The 25871-nt window shown below is 43.0% G+C and overlaps 1 protein-coding gene across 3 annotated transcripts in view; it reads left to right on the forward strand.

Annotated features, from left to right (window-relative positions):
• The window catches only part of Tmem241 (transmembrane protein 241), a 148117-nt gene extending 140133 nt beyond the window's left edge, over nt 1-7984 (forward strand). The window contains exon 14 of one of the 3 annotated variants that reach the window (XM_041659602.1): nt 6540-7984. In XM_041659602.1, coding sequence (XP_041515536.1) covers nt 6540-6707 — 168 coding nt within the window. In that variant the 3' untranslated portion in view covers nt 6708-7984. The remainder of the gene's footprint in view (nt 1-6539) is intronic. The other 2 variants (XM_041659603.1, XM_041659604.1) reach the window with 2 other exon arrangements.
• Nucleotides 7985-25871: the final 17887 nt, after the last annotated feature.

Here is a 25871-nt window from a genome sequence, read left to right on the forward strand (position 1 = left end):
CTTTTTCCACATAAGTTTTTAATTCTTTACTTGGTTTGTGTGGTAAAAAAGATACACTCTAAGATAATATCTTCCCTCCGCATTAAAATTCCTGTAGTGGAATGCTTACAGGGAAATATGACCAGAATGCAGGTAAGCTTTGTATCCACATGATCCACATGTGCATTCTGTAATTTTTCGTCCACCAAAGTCAATTCTCTGTCAGCTTCTGCTGATAATTTCCAGGACTGTTTAAGTCCTTGTCACCATCTAAGGTTTTGACCAAAGTACTCATCAGTTCATTAGGACCTATTCCAAAAGTGAACCGTAGATAGGAAATTTTTCCTGCCAATCTTTGAAAGTCATTAAGAGTCTGCAATTGATCTCTCCTAATTTACACTTTTTGGAGCTAATTTTTTGTAAACCTATTTTATAGCCTAAATAATGAATAGAAATTTTTAGGAGCAATTTATAATCCCCTACAAGACAAATTTTTCTTTACCTCTTGAAACATTCATTCTAAAGGATGTACATTTGAATCAGATAATAAAATGTTGTCCATGTAATGGTAAACTATACATCCAGAAAATTGTTTATTTATCATTCCCTATGGCTAACTTACAAAATATTGACACAGGGTGGTACTACTTAACATTCCATGTGTGAGAAACTTCCATTTATATCTCTTAGCAGGCTGAGAATTATTGTAAGTAGGCATGGTGAAGGCAAAGTTTTCTGTCTTTTTCTTGTAAAGGTTTAGTGAAGAAACAATCTTTTAAGTCAGTAACTATAAGAGGTCATCCTTCAGGCAATAGAGAAGGCAAAGGAATGTCAGACTGTAGAGATTCCATTGGCTGAATCACCTTGTTAACAGCTCTTAGATATGTTACCACTCTATTTTCCAGATTTCTTTTTAAAAACACATACAGGAGAATTACAGGGCTGATTAATTCTTCAATATGCTGAGCATTTAACTGCTCCTGTACCAGTTGTTCTAAAGCGTGCATTTTCTCTGTTGTTAAAGCCATTGTGTAACCTATACAGGCTTAACTGTAAGCCATTTTAAAGATAGGACTGTTGATGTCTTTGAAAGATTAGCAAGTGTTGTGCTCTGAACAGTCGGTGGCTATTCTTTATAATACCTACAAATATTTTTCCCAGAAACATACATTAATTTATGGTTTGTTTCTAAAATTGGGGGAATGTTAATGTGAGTATTCTTTTTTTTTTTTTTTTTTTTTTTTTTTGGTTTTTCGAGACAGGGTTTCTCTGTGGTTTTGGAGCCTGTCCTGGAACTAGCTCTTGTAGACCAGGCTGGTCTCAAACTCACAGAGATCCACCTGCCTCTGCTTCCCGAGTGCCGGGATTAAAGGCGTGCGCCACCACCGCCCGGCCTGTGAGTATTCTAATTCTATAACAAATCATGTCCCCACATATTTATTGCTATGTTAGTAACATTGTCTTTAATATTCCTCTCTGCGCTTCTGGTCCAATACATTCCAACCATCTCATGTTGTTTTACCTGAGATAAACTTCTAATCCCTAAAAGCTAAACATTTACTTCCTGAAGAGGCCAATTTGAATGCCAAGATTATGGTGCATTTATTCTTACATCTGCACCTGTGTCTATCAGACTTTCAATGACAATGCCATTTATTTGTAATTTTAATTTTGGCCTTTGTTCATTTATTGAAATTTGCCAAAATACCCACTTTATAGTTTTTCCTAAAGCTTTTGTTCTCTCTTCTGTAGCTTTTCTATCATCCAGAGCAGTATGGTTTCCTACAATAGGCATTAGGTTCTTTTTTTTATTAGAAATTTCCACCTCCTCCCCTCCTCCCATGTCCCTCCTCCTCCCCCCAGTCCCCCTCCCCTCCTCCTCCAGTCCAAAGAGCAGTCAGGGTTCCCTGCCCTGTGGGAATGTTAAGTGTTTCCATTGTGGCAAACAAGGTCACCTTAAAAGGGACTGTAAACAGAATGTTCCTAGAAAAAAATGTTTTTATTAAGCATAATCCAAACAGAACATCCCTCCTTTCTGAATTATGCAGAAGGTGTGGCAAAGGCAGATATTGTATTAATGAATGTATATCAACAAAAGGCATTCAAGGTAAACTCCATCAGTCCCAGTCCAGCTGGCCTTAGTGAGCTCCCATTAGATAAGCCCCACCGTCTCAGTGTCCTGACTTCCTTGCTCATGTTCTCCTTCCTCTGCTCCTCATTTGGAACTTGGGAGCTCAGTCCAGTGTTCCAATGTGGGTCTCTGTCTCTATCTCCATCCATTGCCAGATGAAGGTTATATGGTGATATGCAAGATATTCATCAGTGTGGCTATAGGATAAGGCCAGTTCAGGTGCCCTCTCCTCAGCTGCCCAAGGAACAAACTGGGGACATCTCCTTGGACACCTGGGAACCCCTCTAGAGTCAAGTCTCTCACCAACCCTAAAATGGCTCCCTTAATTAAGATATATACTTCCCTGCTCCCATATTTACCCTTCCTCCATCCCAACCATCCAATTCCCCCAAGCTTTCCCCATCCTCCCCTTCTCATTTCTCTCTCCCCATCTCCCCTTACCCTCATTCCATCCCCACCCCAAGCTCCCAATTTTCATTAGGTTCTTTAATTGCTCTGAGAAGGAGTTTCCTCCCTGATGACAAGAAGCAACTGAACCGGATTTAGCATAGGGACCTGCAAGAGGCCCGTTAAGGAGTTTTCCAACAGCAATGGTTTACCTTGAATGCCTTTTGTTGATATACATTCATTAATACAATATCTGCCTTTGCCACACCTTCTGCATAATTCAGAAAGGAGGGGTGTTCTGTTTGGATTATGCTTAATAAAAACATTTTTTTCTAGGAACATTCTGTTTACAGTCCCTTTTAAGGTGACCTTGTTTGCCACAATGGAAACACTTGACATTTTGATTTTTCCTCAAACTTCTGAAAATCACCTCTCCTATCCAAACATGATCATTGTCATTAGATTCAAATGATCCATTTCCTCCAGGGGCACTGATCTTGCCTTTAAAGGCCTAATTATCCTTTTGCATTGAGAATTAGAATTTTCAAAAGCCAGAGATTCAATTATTATTTGTCTAGCTTCTGAATTTGTTATTATTCTATTATACTACTTTCTTTGTAAGAAATCAGCGAAGGTTTCTCTTGGGCCCTGTGTGACCTTGGTAATCGACTCAATCTTCTTTTCTACTTCTTCAATTCTGTCCCCAGCATTCCAAGCTGCTGCACAGCATAAAGCCAGGATGTGGATGTGGCCATCATATAGGGATTGCTTTTCTTTAGCATAATCTCCAAGAAGTTGATCTTGGGGGATTTCCATACTTCTAGCTCTACTCTGTTCTTCAATGGTCTTAGCCTCATCTTTGAACCAGGTCCTCCATTGTAATTGTGGACCAGGCTTCAAGACTGCTATAGCCAAGTCTCTCTAGTCTTTAGGGATAATTCTATTACAGGTTGATCATGAGTTTAACATTTGTTTCTTCACAAATGGTAAATTCATGCTATATGAGATTATCACATTCTTGAATCTCCTTAAATCTGGCATTGCCACAGGAGTCCAATCAGCTCTTATAGAGCCTCTATCATTTGGCAATTCCTATAAAGTTCTGGATATAATGAGGTTGGTTGTTTGAAAACCTTAGGCTGGTCTTCTCTAATCTTATGATGCAATGCTGAAATTGGTTCTCTATTAAATTCCTCTGTCTTTGTTTGAATATCTTTATGATCTGTTTTATTAAGTTTTTTTAAGGCTCTTATCTTGGCACTCATACCAAACAATGTTATAAGAGATAAACCAAGAATTATCAAAACGACAATGAGGATTATCAAACTGATAATTAACAGTATGTCAATCCCAGTTAAGTTGATTATACCTTCATTTAATTGTTCTATTTTTAAGTCATGCATTGCATAATTATACATAGACATAACTTTCTTTGATGTAATTGTCTTTTCCATTTTTAAATATGGGAAAAACTCTTTTAACTAATTCCTTCCTTTAAGAATTCTAAATTTTCTGCAAATCTTCCAATGATGTTGATGGACATGTGACTGAGTGCTGCTGCTGCTGCATAGAACAGTGAAAGCCTGACTGGATTTCACGGCAGCTACGTAGTTTGGCAGCCAAGAAAAGGGTCCAGGGAAAGTCCACCAGGAGAGAGGAAATGAAAACCTAAGTAGCAGGATGGTGACTCTGGCCATGTAGAGCTCTGGCCTATCCTGGTGACTGCAAGGCCACAGGCAAGTGGCTTTTTTTTTTCTTGAATTTGTGCCCCCAAAGTTGTATGTCAGATGTAGCCCGAATTCTAATTGATATTAATAATGAAAACTCAGAGCCACATATAGGGGTTAATGCTTCAGATAGAGAAGCAGAGCAGCCAGCCACTAGAGAATTCTTTTACCTCCACCAATGCTTAGACCAAACTGGTGATCCTGTCCTCAGACTGCATCTCCAGACTCTATCGTTCTCCACCAAGCCTCACACTGCACTGAGCTCCTGTCTCCCCCTCTCTGCCCAGTCATATCACATTGGTTTCCACATCCCTAATTCTGGGATTAAAGGTGTGGGATCCCAAGTGCTGGGATCACCTTTATGTGAGCTCTGTTTCTCTTTTTGACAGATTCAATCTTGTGTGGTCCAGGCTAGCCTAAAACTAACAGGGATCCCTCTGCCTCTGTTTCCTGAGTCCTGGGATTAAAGGTGTGTGCCATCACTCCCTGGCCTCTAGTGGCTTAGCTCTGCACTCTGATCTTCAGGCAAGCTTTATTTGTTAAAACATAAATAAAATATCATTATACAGAATCCTTATAGCTTCTAGGGTCTCAAACTAGATAAGAGCCAAACAAGCTCCCTATGTTCACAAATAGGTATTTCTAGGTATGGTCTTTTGGAAGTTAGACCATTTCTGGGTTACTAAAGCAGTCCTATAGTGGTGATTATGAAAGTCTTCATAGGTGTACACAGTTACTAAGACACCAGTTCCAGCTCTATTTCTGTGAGGTAAATAAAGGGTTTGAGTTTTTCTCACTATTTATGATGGTGTCTGCAGGAAAAAGGGACATAATATTCCCACTTGGAACATCTTCCTCTCCTGCTCCATCTCTACTATTTGTCTCATAGAGGGATGTGACTGGCTCCTGGGCCAGTATTCCTATGTGCTAACCCAGAGCGAGAGAAATTTTCCCAGTCTCTAATGTGGTAAAAGAGTAGAGTTGTCTTTTTTTCTCTTGCCTTGCAGAGCAGACTCATTTTGAGGTACAACAATGTGAGAAGGTGCCATGTCTTGGTCCTTAGAGCTGACCCGGTGTCTCCCCTAGGAAAGAGGTCCATAGAGGTTGAGTTCACTGATGTATCCATGGCCACTCACTTGTGCAACATGCATGTCCCTCATTAGATATTTCCAGCAGAGATTGGGTAGCATACTGCCACCAAGGCTTGGATTACTGCTCCAGGAGAAGCCCTGTGTTATTGGTAGTCTATTATAGGCCAAGCACAGGGGTATATAGCTTCAGATGTTATCTTCAAGTCTTTACACACTGTTCTGTGTAGTCTGCTCCCATAGACCAGGTAGGGAAATGAAGGCTTAAATAAATCTGAACTCATGTCTGTGTGATTATAAGTTTATTACTTCTACATTCTCTTACATAGTTCATTCTTGTTCTAAAAGTGCAAAGTGGTACAGATTCCCTGTGTGTCAGCATCACCGCATAGGTTTTTACCATGACGGTAATGTGTTTCATGTACTCAGCACCCCAGACACGTTAGAAATATAAAGGTACCATGATGAGTGTGTGTGTGCTGAATTTGTATAAGATAGCTGGGATATCGGCTGAGAAGATAGAAAGGAAGGACAGAAAAAATGGTGTAACTGAAGGTTGGCAGGCACCTCTGAAAAGCCTTTCTCTGCCAGGACCCGCCATTGTAATCCCTTGGCAGTGCCCCAGCCCAGTCCCCAGAAGAGCAACAGATACCAGATTGTCTACCAACAAGTTTAAAATAGAAAATGGAGAGATCTTTGGCTGTATTAAATTTTAGGCATGTTAAATATTCACTCTTCTCCTGGCTGAGATGCTCGTGTGTCTTGGCTTTCATTGCTGACTACATACATCTCTTTCTGTGCTGGTGGGAAGGTCATGATTCCCATGTATGTGCTCATCTGTAACTGTTGTTAGCCTAAGTTCAGAAGCCACACCCTTCCTAGTGTAAGGCTGTGTGTACATAATTTCACATTCCCCCCATCCCCTTTAGCTTCTAGCATCCAAGGAGTCATGAGAAGTCCTTCTTATGGTTTTCCTTCAGAGTGTTGACTGGTCAGGATATGTGGGTACCCTCCCTTCCCTGAGGAGGCCTACCAGACCTCTTACCTCTCACCATGTAACTGATGTTTTCCCCTTATGTGGTATGATGGTTCCTGGGCTGTGCCTGGAGCTGCGCTTGCCTGGGCTGGTAGTCGTGGGGCACATCACTCTTCCTTGCTCTTTATGGGTGCCAGGCAGTTTTAGTAGGCCACAGGGTGAGGAAACTGACCATATGCTACTGTTTGCAGCTTCCTGCTTGGTGGACTTGGCGAGGCCCTGCTGGTTTTCTCAGAGCGGAGAAGTTCCTGATGGAGATGGTCAAGGAAAGGAAACACTCATCTGCTGCAGAAGAACACAGCACTCGGGCCTCCCTCTTAAGAAACATAGAAAGAACTCAGAGAGTGCAACCAAGCTGAACTTGGTGTTTGCTGATGACTCAAACACCCCACTTTCTCATTACCGAGGGGAGGATTTCACAGGGGACTCTGCACCGCTGCAGAGAAAGGACCCATCTTACATCTTCTCATGTAGGACCCAGTTCTGCAGAATCAGGAGGCAGGGGATCTCAATGGGACGGCCGTGTCGTCTGGATGGACACAGCCTCTGAACACCAGGACTTCCACCAAACACTGTCCTGAATTTGAGGTTACAGTCCCATGGAGTCTTATTGCATTTTTTTTTTTTTGTGTGGTGTTTTGTGTCTTTCCATTTTGGAGTCTCTTTCCCCCTTGATTTTTTCTGGTTTACCTGGAGCCCATGCCCACCCACAGAAAACAAGGCATGAATGCTCCTGAGAGTCATGTAGGGCAGGGCAGGGTTGGGGGCTGAGTAGCGTTCTGGACCAAGTGAGATACCAAGAAAGATCTTTAGACGGTGTTGTGAGTGGAGGGCTTTTGTGGTTGATGCAGATTTACTTCTGGTTTCTAAATTTCTTTTGGTTCTTGTGAATTTGTCAGAATGTGGTGAGTTCTGTAGAATCTGTTAGGTTAGGCTGGTGATTAAATCAATTACCTGAAGCCTTCTGAGTCCTGGGTGGCCCAGGTGGGTCTCCAGTGTCTTACCTGCTCTGTCTTCTGAGGGCTGAGACTGTAAGCATGCATTCCTATGCCTAGGTTTTGTTCCTTAAAGTTTTTTAAAATGCAATTCCTTCATATCACAGATGAGATCTCAAGGCATTGACCACTGGATTTTATCTCTCACACCAGATTGGAGTCAAGTCCCGCACCTTACTACTGAGGAGAAGCTATTTTACACAAAATAGTCGCTTGACTCTGAATCCACTAAGGCTTAAGAAAATAATGCTTCAATCTAGATATTTCTTCTCACTGATTTTAGAAATACTTTTTAGAGGATCAATAAAATTGTCATTTATTAGTTTTTTACAGTGTTCTCAAACTTTAGTGTACAACAGAATCATCCAGAAGATTCATTAAAACTTACATTGCTGACATTGATTCCAAGTTTTGGTTCTGACCAGGTTTGGTGGCACACACACCTTTAGTACCAGCTGTTGGGAAGCAGAGGCAGGAGGATTTCTGTGAATTTGCAGTCAGTCTTGTCTACACAGAAAATTCCAGGCCAGCCAAGGCTATAAAATGAGACCTTGTTTAAAATGAAACAAAACCAGATTTCTGATTCTGATCCTGATTTTTTAAAAAAAAAATTATTGTTTTTATTGAGCTATATGTTTTTCTCTACTCCCTTCTTTTCTTCCCCATCTCCTTCTGCCCTCTCCCCTTATCCTCATGCTCCCAGTTTACTCAGGAGATCTTGATTTTTTTCTACTTCCCATGTAGATCAGATGATTTTTTACAGATACTTGATTCTGGCAAGTGTCAGAGAGTTTGGGTCATACTGAAGTCACTTTGCCAGCCCTGGAGTGTAGGAGACCCCACCCCCTGGGGCTCTGAAAACCTACTCCTTGTCCCAGGCTCAGTTCCAGGAAGAGTGAAGCCAACTCCATTATCACTGAATGTTTTTTCCAGTTTGTTGGAAAACAAGAAAATGAAACAATAGGATGAATTTATGTATTCAGGATGTGAGGATCTTTAGTTCATCTTGTTCGGGTCTTAGCTTATCACTTAAGGTGAAAATGTCCCAAGACTTGATGCTTATGTGGTTTGCAATTCACTTTCCTAAGAGTATTTTTTAGATTTATTTATTCTGTTGTTGTATGTGTGCTGTGTACCATGTGTATGCCTAAAGTAGTGTCACACACAGTAGTGAGCTGCCATGTGTGACCCGTGTGCTGTGCGAGCACAACAAGTGCCCTTAACCGCTGAGCCAACACTCAAGGCCTACAACCTGCTTTTAAAATACAATTTTATTTTAAATTATGTATGTAATGGATTAAGTAAAAATGCTACAGGTTCCTTAGTGACTGCAGCAGGCACCTGGTCCTGAGAACAGCCAGTCCCAGGCAGGACAGCCCAGTTCTCCAAGCAGGCCTCTGAAGGCACTGGTCCCGGGCAGGAAGCCATGCGGCAAGGCGAGACACAGAGACATGGATAGGCATGCCATGCAGAGCGAAGTTGGATATTTATTTAGTGGGTTATGGAGGGGAAAAGGAGGGGGGAAGAGCAGAGAGAGAGAGAGAGAGAGAGAGAGAGAGAGAGAGAGAGAGAGGAGAATGGGGAGAGACAGAAGGGGGAGGGAAATGGAAAAAGAAGAGACTCAGGCTGCAAGCAGGAAGGAAGATCTGCCTGCCTCAGTGGACAGGGGAGGAAGTGGGCATGGCTTGTCTCTTAAAGGGACAGGACAGATCATTACAATAAGTGTGTGCACAGTGAGTGCAGGTGCCCCAAAGAGGCTGGAAGAGAATATCCATCCAAGGCAGATGGAATTACAGGAAGGTGTGAGCTGCTTGACGTGGGTGCTGGGAGACAGACTTTTGCCCTCTGCATGAGTGTCACATGCTCTTACCTGCTGAGCATGTTTCCAGTCTAGAACTCATTTCTGCTCTTCATCTAGTGTAGCAACTAGTAAGTATGTAGCAATATCATGTACATCAAATGGAGAATCTGGGCTTAGAATTTTCCTCATTTTAATTCCCCTAAAATTTTCTGCCTGCCACCTCTACCCCCAGTTTGCAAACGGTGGCTGTCCAAACATCATCCTATGCCCGTCCTTCTAAATGTCAGCTAAGCGGTTGGAGAGTCCTCAGCTCCAACCATAAAGCACTCAGCCTCAGCCCCATCTCTAGTTGGGTGTATTAAAACCCTCACTGAAACCACATTCCGGAGTCCCATTGTGTCTTCTTCCTTGAATATGTTTGTACTGTGATGACAGAGAGAGACAGAGGACCAGTTGCTCCTTCAGCACACCGACCCCCAGCTTCCATCTGTGTAGCCCCATTCTCATGCTCAGTGACCCAGGTGGGGCTCCCCTACACTACATTACCCCTAGAGCTCTACTGCGGCTGTCTGGCCCAGGGCTCCGCGGTATCCACAGTCCTTATGTCATCATGCCTATTTAGTTCTTAATCCTTACCAGCTTTATTTGTTTGTTTGTTTATTGAGGCAGGGTCTCTGCTATGTAGCCATGGTTGTTCTGCTGGAGGTCCAGGCCAGGCTAGCCTTGAACTAAGCTTCTGCCTCCCCAGTACTGGAAATAAAGGGCACACTATCATTCCTGACTCCAGCTCCATTGAAAAGCAGTGTGGATTTTCTTTGAATTGTACCAATAAAGAATATGCTTTCTTTTGAGAAAGGCAAGATTCTGTGTGGTTGTGTATTAAACTGCACTAATATGGCTATAAAGAAAAATAAACCACTTATTTTCTTGATAATTTGCCTATTTTTTTTCCTTTTTTTTAAAAAAAATCAACAGGGGACAACTGTAGAAATGATTGATGGTGTCCCTGGGAGCTGAGTTCTTAGGGTTGTTGCTGCTGCACCTTGTTTTTAAACAGGTCTCCTACTGTAGCTCAGATTGGCCCTGAAGTCAAGCCTGTCTTCTTGTCTCAGACTGCTGGATGCAAATGACTTGAGCTCCAGCTTAGGCCCTTCCACCACTTTCAGGGCCTCGTGGATGACTAACTCCAGTGAAGGGATACAATGGACAACTGACTTGGTTCAGGTCCCTCAAGGGTTCAAAAACTCCCCAACCATCTTTGACGAAGGGAATACTGGAGGACACACTCACAGTCACTCTCCTGCAGTAGGTGGATGACCTCCTGACAGCAGCAGACACTGAAGAATACTGCAAGGTAAGCACTGGTTATTTGCTTACTGCCTTGGGAACGCTGGGGTACTGGGCATCAGCTAAAAAGGTCCAAATCTGTCAAACTAAAGTGACTTATCTGGAGTGTATACTCAAGGGAGGGCAGTGTTGGCTGCTGTGATCTGAGTATAGCGATGGGGAAATGATAAATCGTGTGTGTGTGTGTGTGTGTGTGTGTGTGTGTGTGTGTCTGTCTGTCTGTCTGTCTATCAGGCTTCAGGGCAAACATGTGTTATGTGCCTGCTCTTCCCAACACTGACAAGACTTCTTGTCCTAGCCTGAACAGGAAATCTCCACAAGGCCAGCTGCTACTGTAGCGCGAATTCTCTACTAATGCTCAGACCAAAGGGGCAATCCTGTCCTCAGACTGCTGCCTCACTCAGACCACACTGCTCCTGTCTCCTCCCACCTTATATTCCTCTCTCTGCTCAGCCATATTACTCCTCCCTAGTGCTGGCATTAAAGGTATGGGAATCCCAAGTGCTGGGATCACCTTTATGTGAGCTCTGTTTTTCTTTTTGATTCAATCTTGGGTGGTCCAGTGTAGCCTAAAACTAACAGAGATCCCTCTGCCTCTATTTCCTGAGTCCTGGGATTGAAGGTGTGCACCATCACTCCCTGGCCTCTAGTGGCTTAACTTTGTACTCTGATATTCAGGCAAGCTTTATTTTGTTAAAACACAAAATATCACATTTTCCTTTTTTGTCTAAAATTAAAAGAGAGGCTATAACTATTATAAGAAAAACTATATACAATAAACATAATAATTATATACAATAAATGCATCAACAATGTCTAGTTCATTTGCATTTGATAAATTCGGAGAAAGTGTTCCATTATCTGTCCTATGTTGATGAGTCCATAGTCTTATACCTAATTCACTTTCTATTCTAACTTGCATTATCACCTCAAAATTATCTTTTTATGTCTCTCAACCTTATATACTTTACATTTCTTTAATAAATTTCTTTTCTGAGTCTCGTAAACAAGGAAAACTATAACTATCTAGTCTTCAACTCCATGAGAGACCCAAAAAGGAAATAATATTAACTGAATAAGCAGAAAGTATAAGCAAGTAACTTCTAAAAAAATGTGAGAAATGACAGAAACAGCTTATTGCCTGGACAGTCATTCCACTGCATTGTTGGGGCATCCATCTTCAGACTACAGGACTAGGATATTCGACAGAGTTTTTCATGAAGTAGGATTTCTGAAAGACTGTCCTATCTTATCTTGGCAAGGTTTGGTAGCCACTGCTTGTGCCCTGCTTGCCCCAATTAGAACAGCATAATGTCAAAGCAATGACATTTTATTGCCCAGTGGCATACTTTTGCCACAAAGAAAATAAATTCATGTGGAATTTCTTTAATGCTCATCATTGTCTCTGTAGTAGATTGGTACTATCAGGAGCAGAAAATGTCTCATTGTCATAAACAATTATGTTATTAAAACATCTTAAATGCCGTATTCTGTAGATCTCTTAAGTTTTTGAAGATGATCTGTCTATTTAATATATTTCTCTGTTTGACCTTGAAAGCAAACCCAATGTGACTACAAGTTTGATTATAATAGGTGACTAATTACTAGCCTGCATTTCATTATCATCCTAAACAGTTGATAATAATAACTTTCAAGAACTAGACATTTGCATTACATTGTTAGTTGAGCTGTATAGGTATAATACCTTGAACAAGAATAGAAATGTATGTACAATATGTTTTAACAAAATTAATCTCAAATTTGTATCATATGCAAAATTTATTTACAGGATACAAAATACAATGTAAAATATTTAAAACTAGTAGTTGCTTTTTTAAAAATAGATTAAATAATCTACCTTTTTATCTTATCATATCTATATCCTCCCTTTTTTCTTTTCAGAGTCGATTCAATAATCTAACCTTTTATCCTATCATATCTGTATCCCCTTTTTTTCCTTTTCAAAACAAGAACCCTGAATCTAATCTCCCTTGTTTAGCTTTTTTCCTGATCATTACCAATAGCAACTTGTAACCAATCCCCTTAAATAATGAAAAATATCCATAACCCAATGAAAGACCAAAAACTATCCATCCTGCCCTTTGGGAATGTGGGTGTTATATTCTTAATTTACTTCCTGCTGTCTGGGGGTGATGACATCTTCTTAATTTTACTTCCTACTGTCCGGGGGTGATGGCATATTTAGAGAATCTTGAAAAAAAATTTGAGTTAATTGTCAAGTCCTGGAAGAAGCAGCTATATCATTTGTTGTCCAGTCTCTGAGAAATAGGAAAGTTCAGAGCTTGTCTCAAGTCCTGGCTAGAGTAGTTTGTGAGACTGTATTATTTCAGCTAGTTATAAATTTTGAGATAATACTTATACTTTAAGAAAAGCTGTTAAAGAGTCAAAATGAAACCAAAAGGATTATGAGATTAGTGGCAATAATAGTCCCTTAATTTTGGTTTTTCTTCTGTTTCATATCAGGTAGTTCTGATATGAGATAGATTTTGGATCTTACTTTAACAAGCACTCTTGAGTTTAGAGAAGGAGAGAGCCACACTCCAACTCTAAATCCAGCTTTAATCTTTAATTGGACTAGGACTACATAAAGATCATTTGCTTTTTGTGTCTATAGAGAATAGCAGACACAAACATTTGGAAAGATTTATGTAGTTTTATCCTGTTGAAAATGTGATATACGAACAGGACATTTTACTCTTTTTCATTGGACATTTTTTCTGGATGATTTGTCCCTTTTCTTCAGATGTCTTTAAAGTATATCTGATTTAATTCCTTAGTTTTTCCTATTATCCAATGTCTCTCGGCACCTGTTGTTCCTTTCTCATTAGTATTTAGAAAATTCACAGTTAATAAAGCATTATACAATATATTTCTGGGGATATTTATTACTCCTTTATGTTTATTTAGCATATCCTATAGAGTTTGATTTGATCTTTCTGTAATTGCCTGCCCTGTAGGATTGTGTGGTATACCTGTAATATGCTTTATATTATAATAAGCAACAACCTGTTTCATTTTCTTAGTGATAAATGCTGGAACACTGTCTGTCTTTGTTTGTATAAGTATATATAAGATGTCCATAACTTCTAGCAAATATGTGATTACCAAATCAGCTTTTTCCAAGCTCAAAGCAGTTGCCCATTGGAAACCTGAATAGGTATCAATGGTGTTATGTACATATTTTAATTTATCAAATTCTACAAAATGGAACACATCCATCTGCCATATTTCATTTCTTTGAGTACCCTTTGCATTACTTCCTACAGGTAGTGTTGTTTGGTTGTGTAAAGAACAAGTAGAACATTTCCTTATAATTTCCTTGGCTTGTTGCCACATTATAAAAAGTCTTTTAAAACCTTTGTTGTTGATATGTGTTTTTATGTTTTTAATGGCAGGTAGTCCCCCACGTTGGAGTCACCCCGAGGCCAGCAAGTTTTGGTATGACTGTCATTGTATCCAATCTGAGTTCTTTGAAGAAGAAAGAAGAGAAGTGGAAGAATATCCAGGTTTCCATGTTTTGTTAAGCTAGCGGAAATTTTAAAATTGAAATGACCCTTGGTTGGTGGAGAAGCTCTTATTTTGGTTACCATACTTGTGTTCAGTTGTGCAGTTTGCAGAAAGTTGGGTGCTAGGTCTCATTAAGAAGCCAGGAGAAACCTTATAGGCATGAAGTTTTCACCAGTGGTGCTGGCTGTCTCTCTATATAGGAGTTAAGATCCCTAAACCTTGATAAACCTTCATACCCCCCTCAAAACAAAGAGAGAACAACCTTTGGAAAGCTGAGTACAAATAAACCTACATCTGAAAGAAAAGTCTTTATATTTTGTAAAAGAACTAGTGAACATGGATCCAGGAATAGTCAACTACTGTAGGAATTCCTACAGCCAGTAGCCTTTAAGTTACCCGCCCTCTTGGGCACGGCCTCTTATACTATATATGCCTATGTAAAGCATGTGTTTGCCCTCTCTTTGGAAGTGTGATTCAGTTCTTGTTCCCCGTTCATGTACAGAACTGTAATCTGTGAGTCTACCCCTAAATAAATAACCCTTTATTATACTCAATTCTGAGCTAGTGTGGGATTTCTTTTTAGTGTCCTTCTTCAGTCAACTTGGTATATTTTCTAGAAAAATCAAAGATTCAAGACTACTTAATGATAAAGTGTTCATTCAACAATGTATTTGATGGCACTATGTGTTTCTTACAGAAAATGGTAATGTATGTAGTGTATTCATGAAGTCTCAACAAGCCCCATCATCTAAAGATCTTCTGAAGATCTTTGCCTTTCTTTATGGCTTCCTGTGCCTATTAGTTTTCTATTACAAAATTTGAAAAAGAGGTTCCAAGAATTTTTAAAAACCTTGGGCATCCCTTTGCACTGTCTAAGAGTTCCATGTATACAGTGGGAACCCCTCATACCTGGCCTCAAATTGTGGCAGCCTTGGTGTGGCTAGTAGACTGTATCAAGATTTATTGTGCCATGAAAGGAAGCTCACCTTTATTTGATGATGGGCAGCCTTGGGGAGAAGAAGCTAAAGATGGAATTATACATAATTAAACATAGTTTTTGAACTACACCATAAAATTCCATGAGAGTTTCATGACCAGTGCTGACAGCTTTGAAGAGATGAATGCAGAGCTGCAGTAGAAGCTGAAGGATTTATATAAGGTAGATGCATCCAAGCTGCAGTCACTAGCACCAGAAAACAAAGCATTAAATGAACAGATTGCAAGCTTGGAGCAAGAAAAAGAAAAAGAGCCGAATCATCTGATATCATTGAAGGAACTGAAAACTTCCCCGCAAGCAAATTTTCAAAAGTATAAAGCATCTATGAACAATCTGGACCAGAAATTGAGTGATCTTGATGAAAAAATTGGTAGAGGTAAGTGTAGATGAAAGGTTCCGTTCTGCCTGCTCCCACACACAGGGGCTGATATTAATTGTAAATTGTTTGTCCTATTAGCTCAGCCTTATTACTGACTAGTTCTTATAACTTAAATTAACCCATAATTCTTGTCTACGTTTGGGCACGTGACTTGGTATCTTTTCTCAGTAAGGCATTCTCGTCTTGTTTCCTCTGTGTCTAACTGATGACTGCATCTCTGCCTTTCCTCTTCCCAGAATTCTCTTACTCTGGTCACCCCACCTGCCTGGCTATACTTCCTGCCTGGCTACTGGCCAATCACCATTTTATTAAACCAATATGAGTGACAAATCTTTACAGTGTACAGGAGCATTGTCTCACAGCAGGTAAGAACTCCAGTGACTGACTGCTCTGCTTCTCTGATCCTTCAGCTTTCACCCCATAGCTGACTCTGAGCTTTTATTATTTTTTTTTGTTTTTTCCTATTTATTTATTTATTTATTTATTTATTTAAGATTTCTGTCTCTTCCCGGACACCGCCTCCCATTTCCCTCCCCCTTCCCCAATCAAGTCCCCCTCCCTCATCAGCCCAAAGAGCAGTCAGGGTTCCCTGCCCTGTGGGAAGTCCAAGGACCACCCACCTCCATCCAGGTCTAGTAAGGTGAGCATCCAAACTGCCTAGGCTCCCACAAAGCCAGTATGTGCAGTAGGATCAAAAACCCATTGCCATTGTTCTTGAGTTCTCAGTAGTCCTCATTGACCGCTATGTTCAGCGAGTCCGGTTTTATCCCAGGCTTTTTCAGACCCAGGCCAGAAGGCCTTGGTGAGTTCCCGATAGAACATCCCCATTGTCTCAGTGTGTGGGTGCACCCCTCACGGTCCTGAGTTCCTTGCTCGTGCTCTCTCTCCTTCTGCTCCTGATGTGGACCTTGAGATTTCAATTGGAATTCATGTTATATACTAGTAGGCTGAGATTACAGAGTCACACGTGAAAGCAGTCAGCCAAAGGAACTTCCCATGCTTCAGGTTGTTTCTGAGCCCCTGTATGGCTGCATCCTGAACAAACATACAGTCGACCTTGGATTCCAGCAACCTGTGGGGCATCTGCAGGCCTCTGACCTGGATAACACACCAGGAGCAGGTCCTGGTAGAGACATCCCTCATCCCCAGTGAGCTGGGGATTCTGTGCTTTTGCTAGGAGTTGGCTTCTTCCTTCTGTCAGTCTGACTGGCAGTGGACTACTGTGGATGAAGCAGATTGGTTCACCTCTTCCTCTATTCACTATGTGTTTAGCCAGGACAGGCCTGAGGGAACCCTCCTCTCAGCCAGGACAGGCCTGAGGGATACCCTCTCCTCAGCCAGGACAGGCCTGAGGGACACCGTCTGCTCAGCCAGGACAGGCCTGAGTGACACCCTCCCCTCAGCCAGGACAGGCCCGAGGGACACCCTCCCCTCAGCCAGGACAGGTCTGAGGGACACCCTCCCCTCAGCCAGGACAGGCCCGAGGGACACCCTCCCCTCAGCCAGGACAGGCCTGAGGGACACCCTCCCCTCAGCCAGGACAGGTCTGAGGGGCACCCCTCTCCTCCCTTGGCAGCTGTGGGCAGAGCTCATTTGAACAATTGCCTGAGCCAGAGGGAACATTTGAGTCATTTATTTCCTGCTTTCTGTGGAGGGCTGGCTTCCAAGGCTAGGCTTCTGCTCCCATTTGTCTTCACACTGGAGACTCGGCCTCAGGGAGACCAAGGTTTCAGAGACTTAATCCAGGCACTGTTTGCCTGGTTGATCTGCAGGACAGAAGCTAAGTATCAGCACTGGGTCATTAAAAGGCTCTAAGTGGGAAGCTAGCAGCTGGCTTCTTTCTGAGCATCACTCACCAGGCCAGGGTTTTGAGCCTTGGTCTCTCATTCACTGCTCTGGTGGATTTCTCTGTGATTGCTGATCTTCCTGGCCCTTCCATACTCTCTATGGCTAATTCTTGTCTGCTGGATGCTGGCTCTGCTCCCTGATCCAGTCTCAGGTTTCACAGTGTGATCAGATATCCTGCAACAAAGATGCAGCTCAGTCATTTCACACTGCATCTGCATCGGTAGAGCCTCATAAGCAGTCAGTCCACAGATGCAGGGTGGGTGGCTGAGATGGTGGCTGCTGCTTCGAGCATTTAGACTCAGGAAAGGATAGGTCTTACCCTGTCCTTTCTAAGAGATTCCCAGTCTCCTGCTTTTTCCTGAGTCTTGACTTCGATGTGTGTATTAGTTTCTGGGGCTCCATATCATATTCTTTGTTTTCTTTGGGTTTCGAGAACCTCACCAGGCCCGTGTCTCTAGATGGCTGTGTCAGTGATGACTCTTTCCAGGCTGTCCCCTCACATGCAGTGAAGGCTTCCATGCTTGACCAGGTAGTCAGTGATACAGGAGACTTGTATTTTGGTGCAAAAACCCAGGATATACTCCCTTGGTGCCTGTGCTCTTCCCTTCTGGTCTGAGCCACACTAGGACCCTATCCCTTATCTCTAGTTCATCTGCAATTGACTCATCTTCCAGTTAACTGACCACTCAGCATTCATCCAACAGCGTCAACTAGGTGAGTTCCCCCTTTGGTCACTGTAAACATTTCCCTGGGTCTGAGAAAGTGACTCTTGAGTGTCCAGCACCCCTCTAGTACTCTTAGAAGCAGAGATATCCCCAACCATGGTCATTAAGGCTACAGCTGGCTAAGTTAACAAGAACACATGGAATTATATGAAGTTACTTAGCATCGAGATTCAAGGTGGGCAGTATGACTTTCATCCCAGTTACTGGCCAGATTACCTAGAAGGCTAATCCACCCAGAGTGATGAAACCATCATGGGAACCGAGGAAATAAGAGAGAAGGGTGGGAAACTAGATCTGCCTTTCCAGGCGACTTCCTACTCTCTCTGAACAGAAAGAAAAACCTGTTGCCTGCATCAGGTGGAGGGTGAGAGGCCCTGTGGAAAGGAGCAGAACAGCCTCCAAGCCAAGGCTAACCTAGCCCAGCCAACCCTCAGCAGACAAAAGACCTGTGACTGGGCCTGTCCAAGACTCATGGGAAATAAGATGACTTTTAGTTTAAGCAACTAAGATTTAGAAGACTGGGATTGTAGCATTCTGATTGGCAATACATAGGAAGAATAAAAGTTAAGGGCAGCAGAGGACTGTTAAAAAACTCTACTCAGAGCTAAGCACAGAGTACACATGTGTGTTTTCCAGACCTCATGCAGGCATGTGTGTACCTGTGCATGTGTGTACCTATGCATGTGTGTACCTGTGCATTGTGTACCTATGCATGTGTGTACCTGTGCAGTGTTTTCCAGACCTCATGCAGGCATGTGTGTACCTGTGCAGTGTTGGGGGGGGGGTCAAACCCAAGGCCTCTCACACACTTCCTCACTGCCTCGCATCGCTCTTTCATGGTCAGCCCTGAAAACAGTTAAGAAAGGTGTAGATTTGCAAGCTGTCTGTGTCACCCCCTCAGCCACCAGACAGCAACCAAGACTTAGCAGTTTGCTTTAGCTAGGCTGTTGGCAGACATTTCTTTCCCGCCTGCCAGTTCCCAAATAATAACTGACCTGGAGACTTACTATTAATTACAAATGCTTAGTCAATAGCTCAGGGTTGTTATTAGCTAACTCTTAAATTTTAAATTAACCCATATTTCTTATCTATGCTTTGCTGTGTTCATGGTACCTTTTCTCAGCATGGCATGCCATCTTGATTCTCTCTGCATCTGCTGGTGACTCTAGACTACAATCTTCTTCTTCCTAGAATTCTGTGTTTGGCTTTCCCCATAACCTTATCCTTTGAGCTATTAGCCAATCAACTTCTTTAGTAAACTAATCACAGCGACATTTTTTCACACAGTATATTTCACACTGGACAACAATTGAGTCCTACATTCCAAGTTATGCAAAGTAACCACATGTGAGGCTGAGCTGCAACTGCCGATCTGATCCATCAGAACCCCAACACGGGACATGGAACACCAGCCTGCAATGCTCTTCTGTCTGTAGCTGATCCATCAGAACCCCAAAACGGGACATGGAACACCAGCCTGCGAAGCTCTTCTGTCTGTAGCTGATCCATCAGAACCCCAACACGGGACATGGAACACCAGCCTGCGAAGCTCTTCTGTCTGTAGCTGATCCATCAAAACCCAGCATGGGACACGGAACACCAGCCTGCGATGCTCTTTTGTCTGGAGCCCATGCTGCTCCTGGACTTATTGCTGTCCCATGCAGCTTCTCTGGCAGCTCAGCCATATATGTTTTATTTGTTTTGAAGTGTTGGAGGATGAATTCATAGCCTTGTACATGCTAAGCAAAGCTTTCTACTACTAAGATGTATCTCAGCCTTTTTATTATCTTTTTCCTGTTTGTTTTTATGGTTTTGCAAGTATATGTGATATATGTAGATGCCTATGGATGCCAGGAGAGGGTTTCAGATCCTGAAGCTGGAGTCACAGGCAACACCTATGAGCTACTTGGGTAGTGTGAGTGCTGGGACATGAAGTCAGTTTCTTTTGAAGAACAGCAAGCACTTAACCACTGAGCCATCTCTCTAGCCCCTTTAAAAATGTTTTTATATTTATTTATTTACTGTATATGTGTGTGTACATGCATGTGTGCATGTGCACAAACCTGTGTCTATGTGTATGCTCACATGTGGAGATCAGAGAACAACTTCTTGGGAATTGGTTCTCTCCTCCTACCATATGGGTTCCTGGGACTGAACTCATGTCATCACACTTGGCAGTGGGTGCTCTTATCCCTTGAACCATCTCATTGATCCTGAATTCTTTTTTTTATTTTTAAAACACTCTTATTTTTCATACCAATCCCAGTTCCCACTCCCTCCCCTTCTCACACTCCTCCCACCTTTCCCTCACACCACCCCCATCCACTTGAGGCAGGACCAACGCCCTCCCCCTGAATCTAGGCTGAGCAAGGTATCCTTCCAAGGTTCCAAAAAACCAGTTCATGCACTAGGGATAAATCCTGATCCCTCAGGCTGTCGTGCCCAAGCCACACAACTGTCACTCATAATCAGAGGGCCTAGTTTGTTCATATGCAAGTTCTCCTGCTGCCAGTCCAGAGTCAGTGAGCTCAGGTCAGCTGTTTCTGTGGTCTTCCCCATCATGGTCTTGACCCCTTTGCTCATATTGCTCCTCCCTCCTCTCTTCAACTGGACTCCAGGAACTCGACCCAGTGCTTAGCTGTGGAGCTCTGCATCTGCCTCCATCAGTTACTGGATGTAGATTCTATGATGACAATTAAGGTAGTCATCAATCTGACTACAGGAGAAGTTAAGGTTCCCCTCGCAGCTTAATCTATTGCTTAGCTTCTTAGCTGAGGGTCATCCTTGTGTATTTCTGGGAATTTCCCTAGTGCCAGGTTTCTTGCTAACCCCATAATGGCTTCCTTTATCAAGATATATTTTTCCTTGCTCTCCCTCTCTGTCCTTCCCCCAGCTTGACCTTCCCAATCCCTCATGTTCTCCTCCCACCACCTCTTCTCCTATCCCCACTCCACTTCCACACTCCCTGCTTCTTCTGCACTCCCAATTTACTCAAGAGATCTTGTCTACTTTCTCTACCCAGGGGGATCCATGTATGTCTCTCTTAGTGTCCTCCTTGTTTCTTGGCTTCTCTGGGGTTGTGAACTGTAGGCTAGTTATCCTTTGCTTTATGTCTAATATCCACTTATGAGTGAGTACATACTGTGTTTTTGTCTGTGTCTGGGTTACCTCATTCAGGGTGGTTTTCTTTTTCTAGTTCCATCCATTTGCCTGCAAATTTCAAGGTGTCATTGTTTTTTTTACCACTGAATAGTACTCCATTGTGTAAATGTACCACATTTTCTTTATCCATTCTTTGGTTTAGGGACATCTAGGTTGTTTCTAGGTCCTGGCTATTACAAATAATGCTGCTATGAACATAGTTCAGCAAATGACCTTGTGGTGTGGTATGAGTGTGCATTCTTTGGGTAGATGCCCAAGAGTGATATTGCTCGGTTTTAAAGTAGATTGATTCCCAATTTTCTGAGAAACCACCATACTGCTTTCTAAAGAGGCTTAACAAGTTTGCACTCCCACTAGCAATGGGAAAAAGAAAGCATCTTCAACAAATGGTGCTGACATAACTGGATGTCAACATGTAGAAGAATGCAAATAGATCCATATCTAATCCCATGCACAAAACTCAAGTCCAAAAGGATCAAAGACCTCAATGTAAATCCAACCACACTGAACCTCATAGAAGAGAAAGTGGGAAGTAGCCTTCAACATATGGGCACAGGAGACCACGTCCTAAACACCAATAGCATAGACACTGAGATCAACAATAAATAAATGGGATCTCCTGAAACTGAGAAGCTCCTGTAAGGCACATGACACAGTCAACAAGAGAAAATAGCAACCTACAGAATTGGAAAAAAAAATTTCACCAACCCAACATCTGACAGATGTCCGATCTCCAATATAAACAAAGAACTCAAGAAACTAAACATCAAAATAACAAATAATCCAATTTAAAAACAGGGTACTGATCTAAGCAGAATTCTCAACAGAAGAATTTCAAATGGCTTAAAGGTACTTAAAGAATTGTTCAGTATCCTTAGTCATCAGGGAAATGCAAATCAAAACACCTGTCAGAATGACTAAGATCAAAAACACTAATGAAAGCTTATGCTGGAGAGGATGTGGAGTAAGGGGAATACTCCTTCATTACTGAGGGGAGTGGCCCTTAGTTCTTAATTCAGAATTTAGTACAGTGCAGTGGCACTAGGTGTACATAAAATATTACACAGCCATCACCATTTCCAGAATCCCAGACAGAGCTCTACACACACTGAATAGTACTTCTTTTTGCCCTTCTCCTCCCCTCTCCAGGTGATCAGTATTCTACTTTATGATCTATTAACTTCAGACACCACACACAGATAGGGTCCTGCCCTTTTCCTTATTCTTACCAAGTGTTTCCACACATCAGAGAAGCTGTCCATGGAGGACAGGGGAGTTGCAGACATCAGAGAAGCTGTCCACGGAGGACAGGGGAGTTGCAGACATCAGAGAAGCTGTCCACGGAGGACAGGGGAGTTGCAGACATCAGAGAAGCTGCCTACGGAGGGTGGGGGAGTTGCACTTACAGTAATGTCCAACCTGTTTCCTTTGTCACATGTCAAGAGTTGGACCACATACCCTGACCTTGGGATGCATTCATCCCTTCTTACCATCAAATCCCCAAGTAAGATGATACAACTGACTCTAATTAACTCCTCTCTTCCTCTCCAGGAGAGGTTTCCAGAACCCCTTCATTCTTTTCTGACTTTTCACTCGACTTGTTCTTAATAATTATCCTGTAGTCAGGCACCCCTGACTAACCATGGCTGTCAGGTGGCTTCCTCAAGTGTGTCTTAACAGCCCCAAGACACACTCTTCCTCTTCCTTGAGGAGCCTTAAACAGTGTCCCACCCAATCTGTCTTCCAAAGCTCCTTATATAATCACTGTTTTAATTGCTGAGTTGTGAGCAACTTGGAATCCAATCATTGCCTGAAGACCAGAAAAACCCTGGAGGAGTCAGAGGGTCTGTAGGTAACTGCCCATGCATGAGGGCTGTGAGAAGATGAGGTGCTTGCAGATATCACCAAGTTTCCACATTCTGCTGCCCCTTCACACCCCATTCACACATGTGTGCACACCACACACCCACTATACAAACACCACATACAGCACGCACATCACACACACACTCACACTACCCTGTTGTGGTGTGACATTGAGGTGACATCTGTTGGGGTCCATACTCAGCAGGGTTCACAATGTCAGGGTGGGGCATGTGGATTAGATAGGAGGAATGGAGATAGAAATACAGAGACATAGGATAGAGTCGGGAGGGCTATCCAGTGAATACTGAAGAGTACACCTACATTTATTTTCCATATGCTTATACACCCCAATCCAAAAATGGGGGAAGAAGGCAAAAGACTGCTGTAACATGACACAAAGGACAAACAGAACCATTACTTGCTTTCAGTACTTGAGATACTGAGCCACTATATCTACGAAGGAGACTTTTCCCGTTAAAGGCTGAAAAAGAGCTTAATTAAAAGTAAGCAAGGGTGTGGGAGAGTGGACTCTTCAGAGAGCAACTTTGGGGGACCCCCACCACCAAATTCTCCATAATCTCTAGATCAATTCCCCCAAAATAAAGAAATCTGGCCTTTCATGACCTTTTTGGGGTGGCCAGAATCTTCACACCGTGTGATTTAGTATAACATAGGGTAGGTGAAGAAGAGCATGGAGGAACCAGGGAGAGGTTAGGCCCACAAATCAGGGGCTGCTGTTAGGCTATGCACTGACAGCTTCCTGACTCTCTTCCAGGGAGAGCTGCCAGGAGGCATGGCCTGGTCTCTTCAGACTGTGGGATCTGGCCTTTTAAAGCGACCACTGTCTTTTGGGTCAGACCCGTGTTCTAACAAGAATCAGGGCAGGCCAAATGGTGTGTTTAAATTCTGCTCTGGCCAAGGTGTGGCCTTGCCTGCCATTGTCTCTGCCTTGATCCTGTGTTGTAGACCTTCAGGTAATCTGTCTTTCCCAGAGGGCACCAGAGAGTCTTACAGGACCATCTCTCCAAGGGCTAGCCTAGGGTCTTACAGGATGATCTATGCAGGGCTAGCCTCTCCACTGTAAATTGTTGTTGAGTGTAGGCTGTCTTGCCTATAGACCCTGCTATCTCTAGGATAAAGGTGACTGCAGGGTTAGGACAGTGACTTGCCCAAGTCCACTAGGTATCTACACCTTGAGTGAGTAAGGTTCCTCCATGCAGAGGGAACAGGTGGACCAGAGTACAGGAGGCAGATACAGATAGAAGCAGAGATTCCAGGCTTTCATCCTGTATTTATTTATTTTTTAATTTATTTATTTATTAAGGATTTCTGCCTCCTCCCCGCAACCGCTTCCCATTTCCCTCCCCCTCCCCCGATCAAGTCCCCCTCCCTCATCAGCCCAAAGAGCAATCAGGGTTCCCTGACCTGCGGGAAGCCCAAGGACCGCCCACCTCCTTCCAGGTCTAGTTAGGTGAGCATCCAAACTGCCTAGGCTCCCCCAAAGCCAGTACATGCAGTAGGATCAAAAATCCACTGCGATTGTTCTTGAGTTCTCAGTAGTCCTCATTGTCTGCTATGTTCAGCTAGTCCGGATTTATCCCAGGCCTTTTCAGACCTAGGCCAGCTGGCCTTGGTGAGTTCCCGATATTTAGTTGCCTTGTAGAGCCAAGTATGGCAGCAACATTATTTACAGAAAACACTGAGTGCCAGTTAAAGCTGGGGAGGACACCTCAAGAAGCCTTAGAGGCAGGGACCCTAAGAGTGTGGGTAAGTTGAAAGAAAGCTGCTTGACAGCCAGAGGAAGGGCAGTGTCTGTCAGACTCGCCTGGGGAAGCTTGGGTTATAGTTAGCCAACTCCCAACCCCTTTTGGGGGAACTCTGTGGGAGTAAATATTCTACCTTGTCCCTAGGCAAAGAATTCATTTTTATTCAGTAGGAAAGCAGAATTTCCTCCTCAAGAATTTTCTGTCTCCTCATCCTCCATGGTCTTTGCCGGTTGTCTTGATCAAGTGAGGCCAGGGCTGCCTCTGGGGGTGAGCAGCTTCCTGGGCATCTGCTTTGGCATAGAGTCTAAACTCACTGAGTTTACGCTGTCAAAGGGGGGAAGGTAATTTTCCCTCTTTGCTTTATTGAGAGAATTAAGTGGAGAAAATGTGTGTGTGTGTGTGTGTGTGTGTGTGTGTGTGTGTGTGCGTAGCACTTTGCCTTTTTACCTGCACATTGTAACTGTATTAGTTATTCTGCTGTGATTAACACCACAACCATAATGGTGAGGAGAAATGGCAGCATGCAGCCTGAGCAGGGAGCTGAGAGATCAGAAAACAGAGAGAGCAAACTGGAAGTGGGGTGAGGCTATGAATGTTCAAAGCCTTCCCACTTTTCCTTGGTCTTGGGACTCTTCTGCCTCAATTTCCAGGACCTAAGAAAAATTTTCCTCCTAAACTTAACTTTATCTTCTGTCCTGCCAGCATCCTACCAAGTCCAAGCGTCTCCTCAAAATCTTCATCCAGGACAGCTTCAGAGAGGCTGCCCCAGGTGGCCCAGACTGCTGAACCAAGCCGGCAGTTTTCTAGTACCGGGTGGTCTCACAGAGCCTAAACAGTGACTGGAATAGCCAGCTATCCCAGGAAGTACCCAGCATCCTAGCTTTCTCAGGTCCCTCAAAGATGCTGACACTCCCAGACAACCGGAAGCACTCTAAAGAACATGGTGCCCCCATTTCTGCCTCACCACCCACCACCCCTTCCTATTTCCTCATCTTTTTATAATAATCAAAGGGGAAGAATGGGTTTCCCAGCCTGCCTCTGCCTCTGCCTCCACCAGCAGCTGCGTGACATGCACACCCCTTTGAAGTGTCCACCAGGCACAGCTCAGT

Source organism: Microtus oregoni, unplaced genomic scaffold, assembly GCF_018167655.1.
Source record: "Microtus oregoni isolate MIOR12 unplaced genomic scaffold, Mior012 000011F_ref0000422, whole genome shotgun sequence".
In the NCBI taxonomy this organism is placed as follows: domain Eukaryota; kingdom Metazoa; phylum Chordata; class Mammalia; order Rodentia; family Cricetidae; genus Microtus; species Microtus oregoni.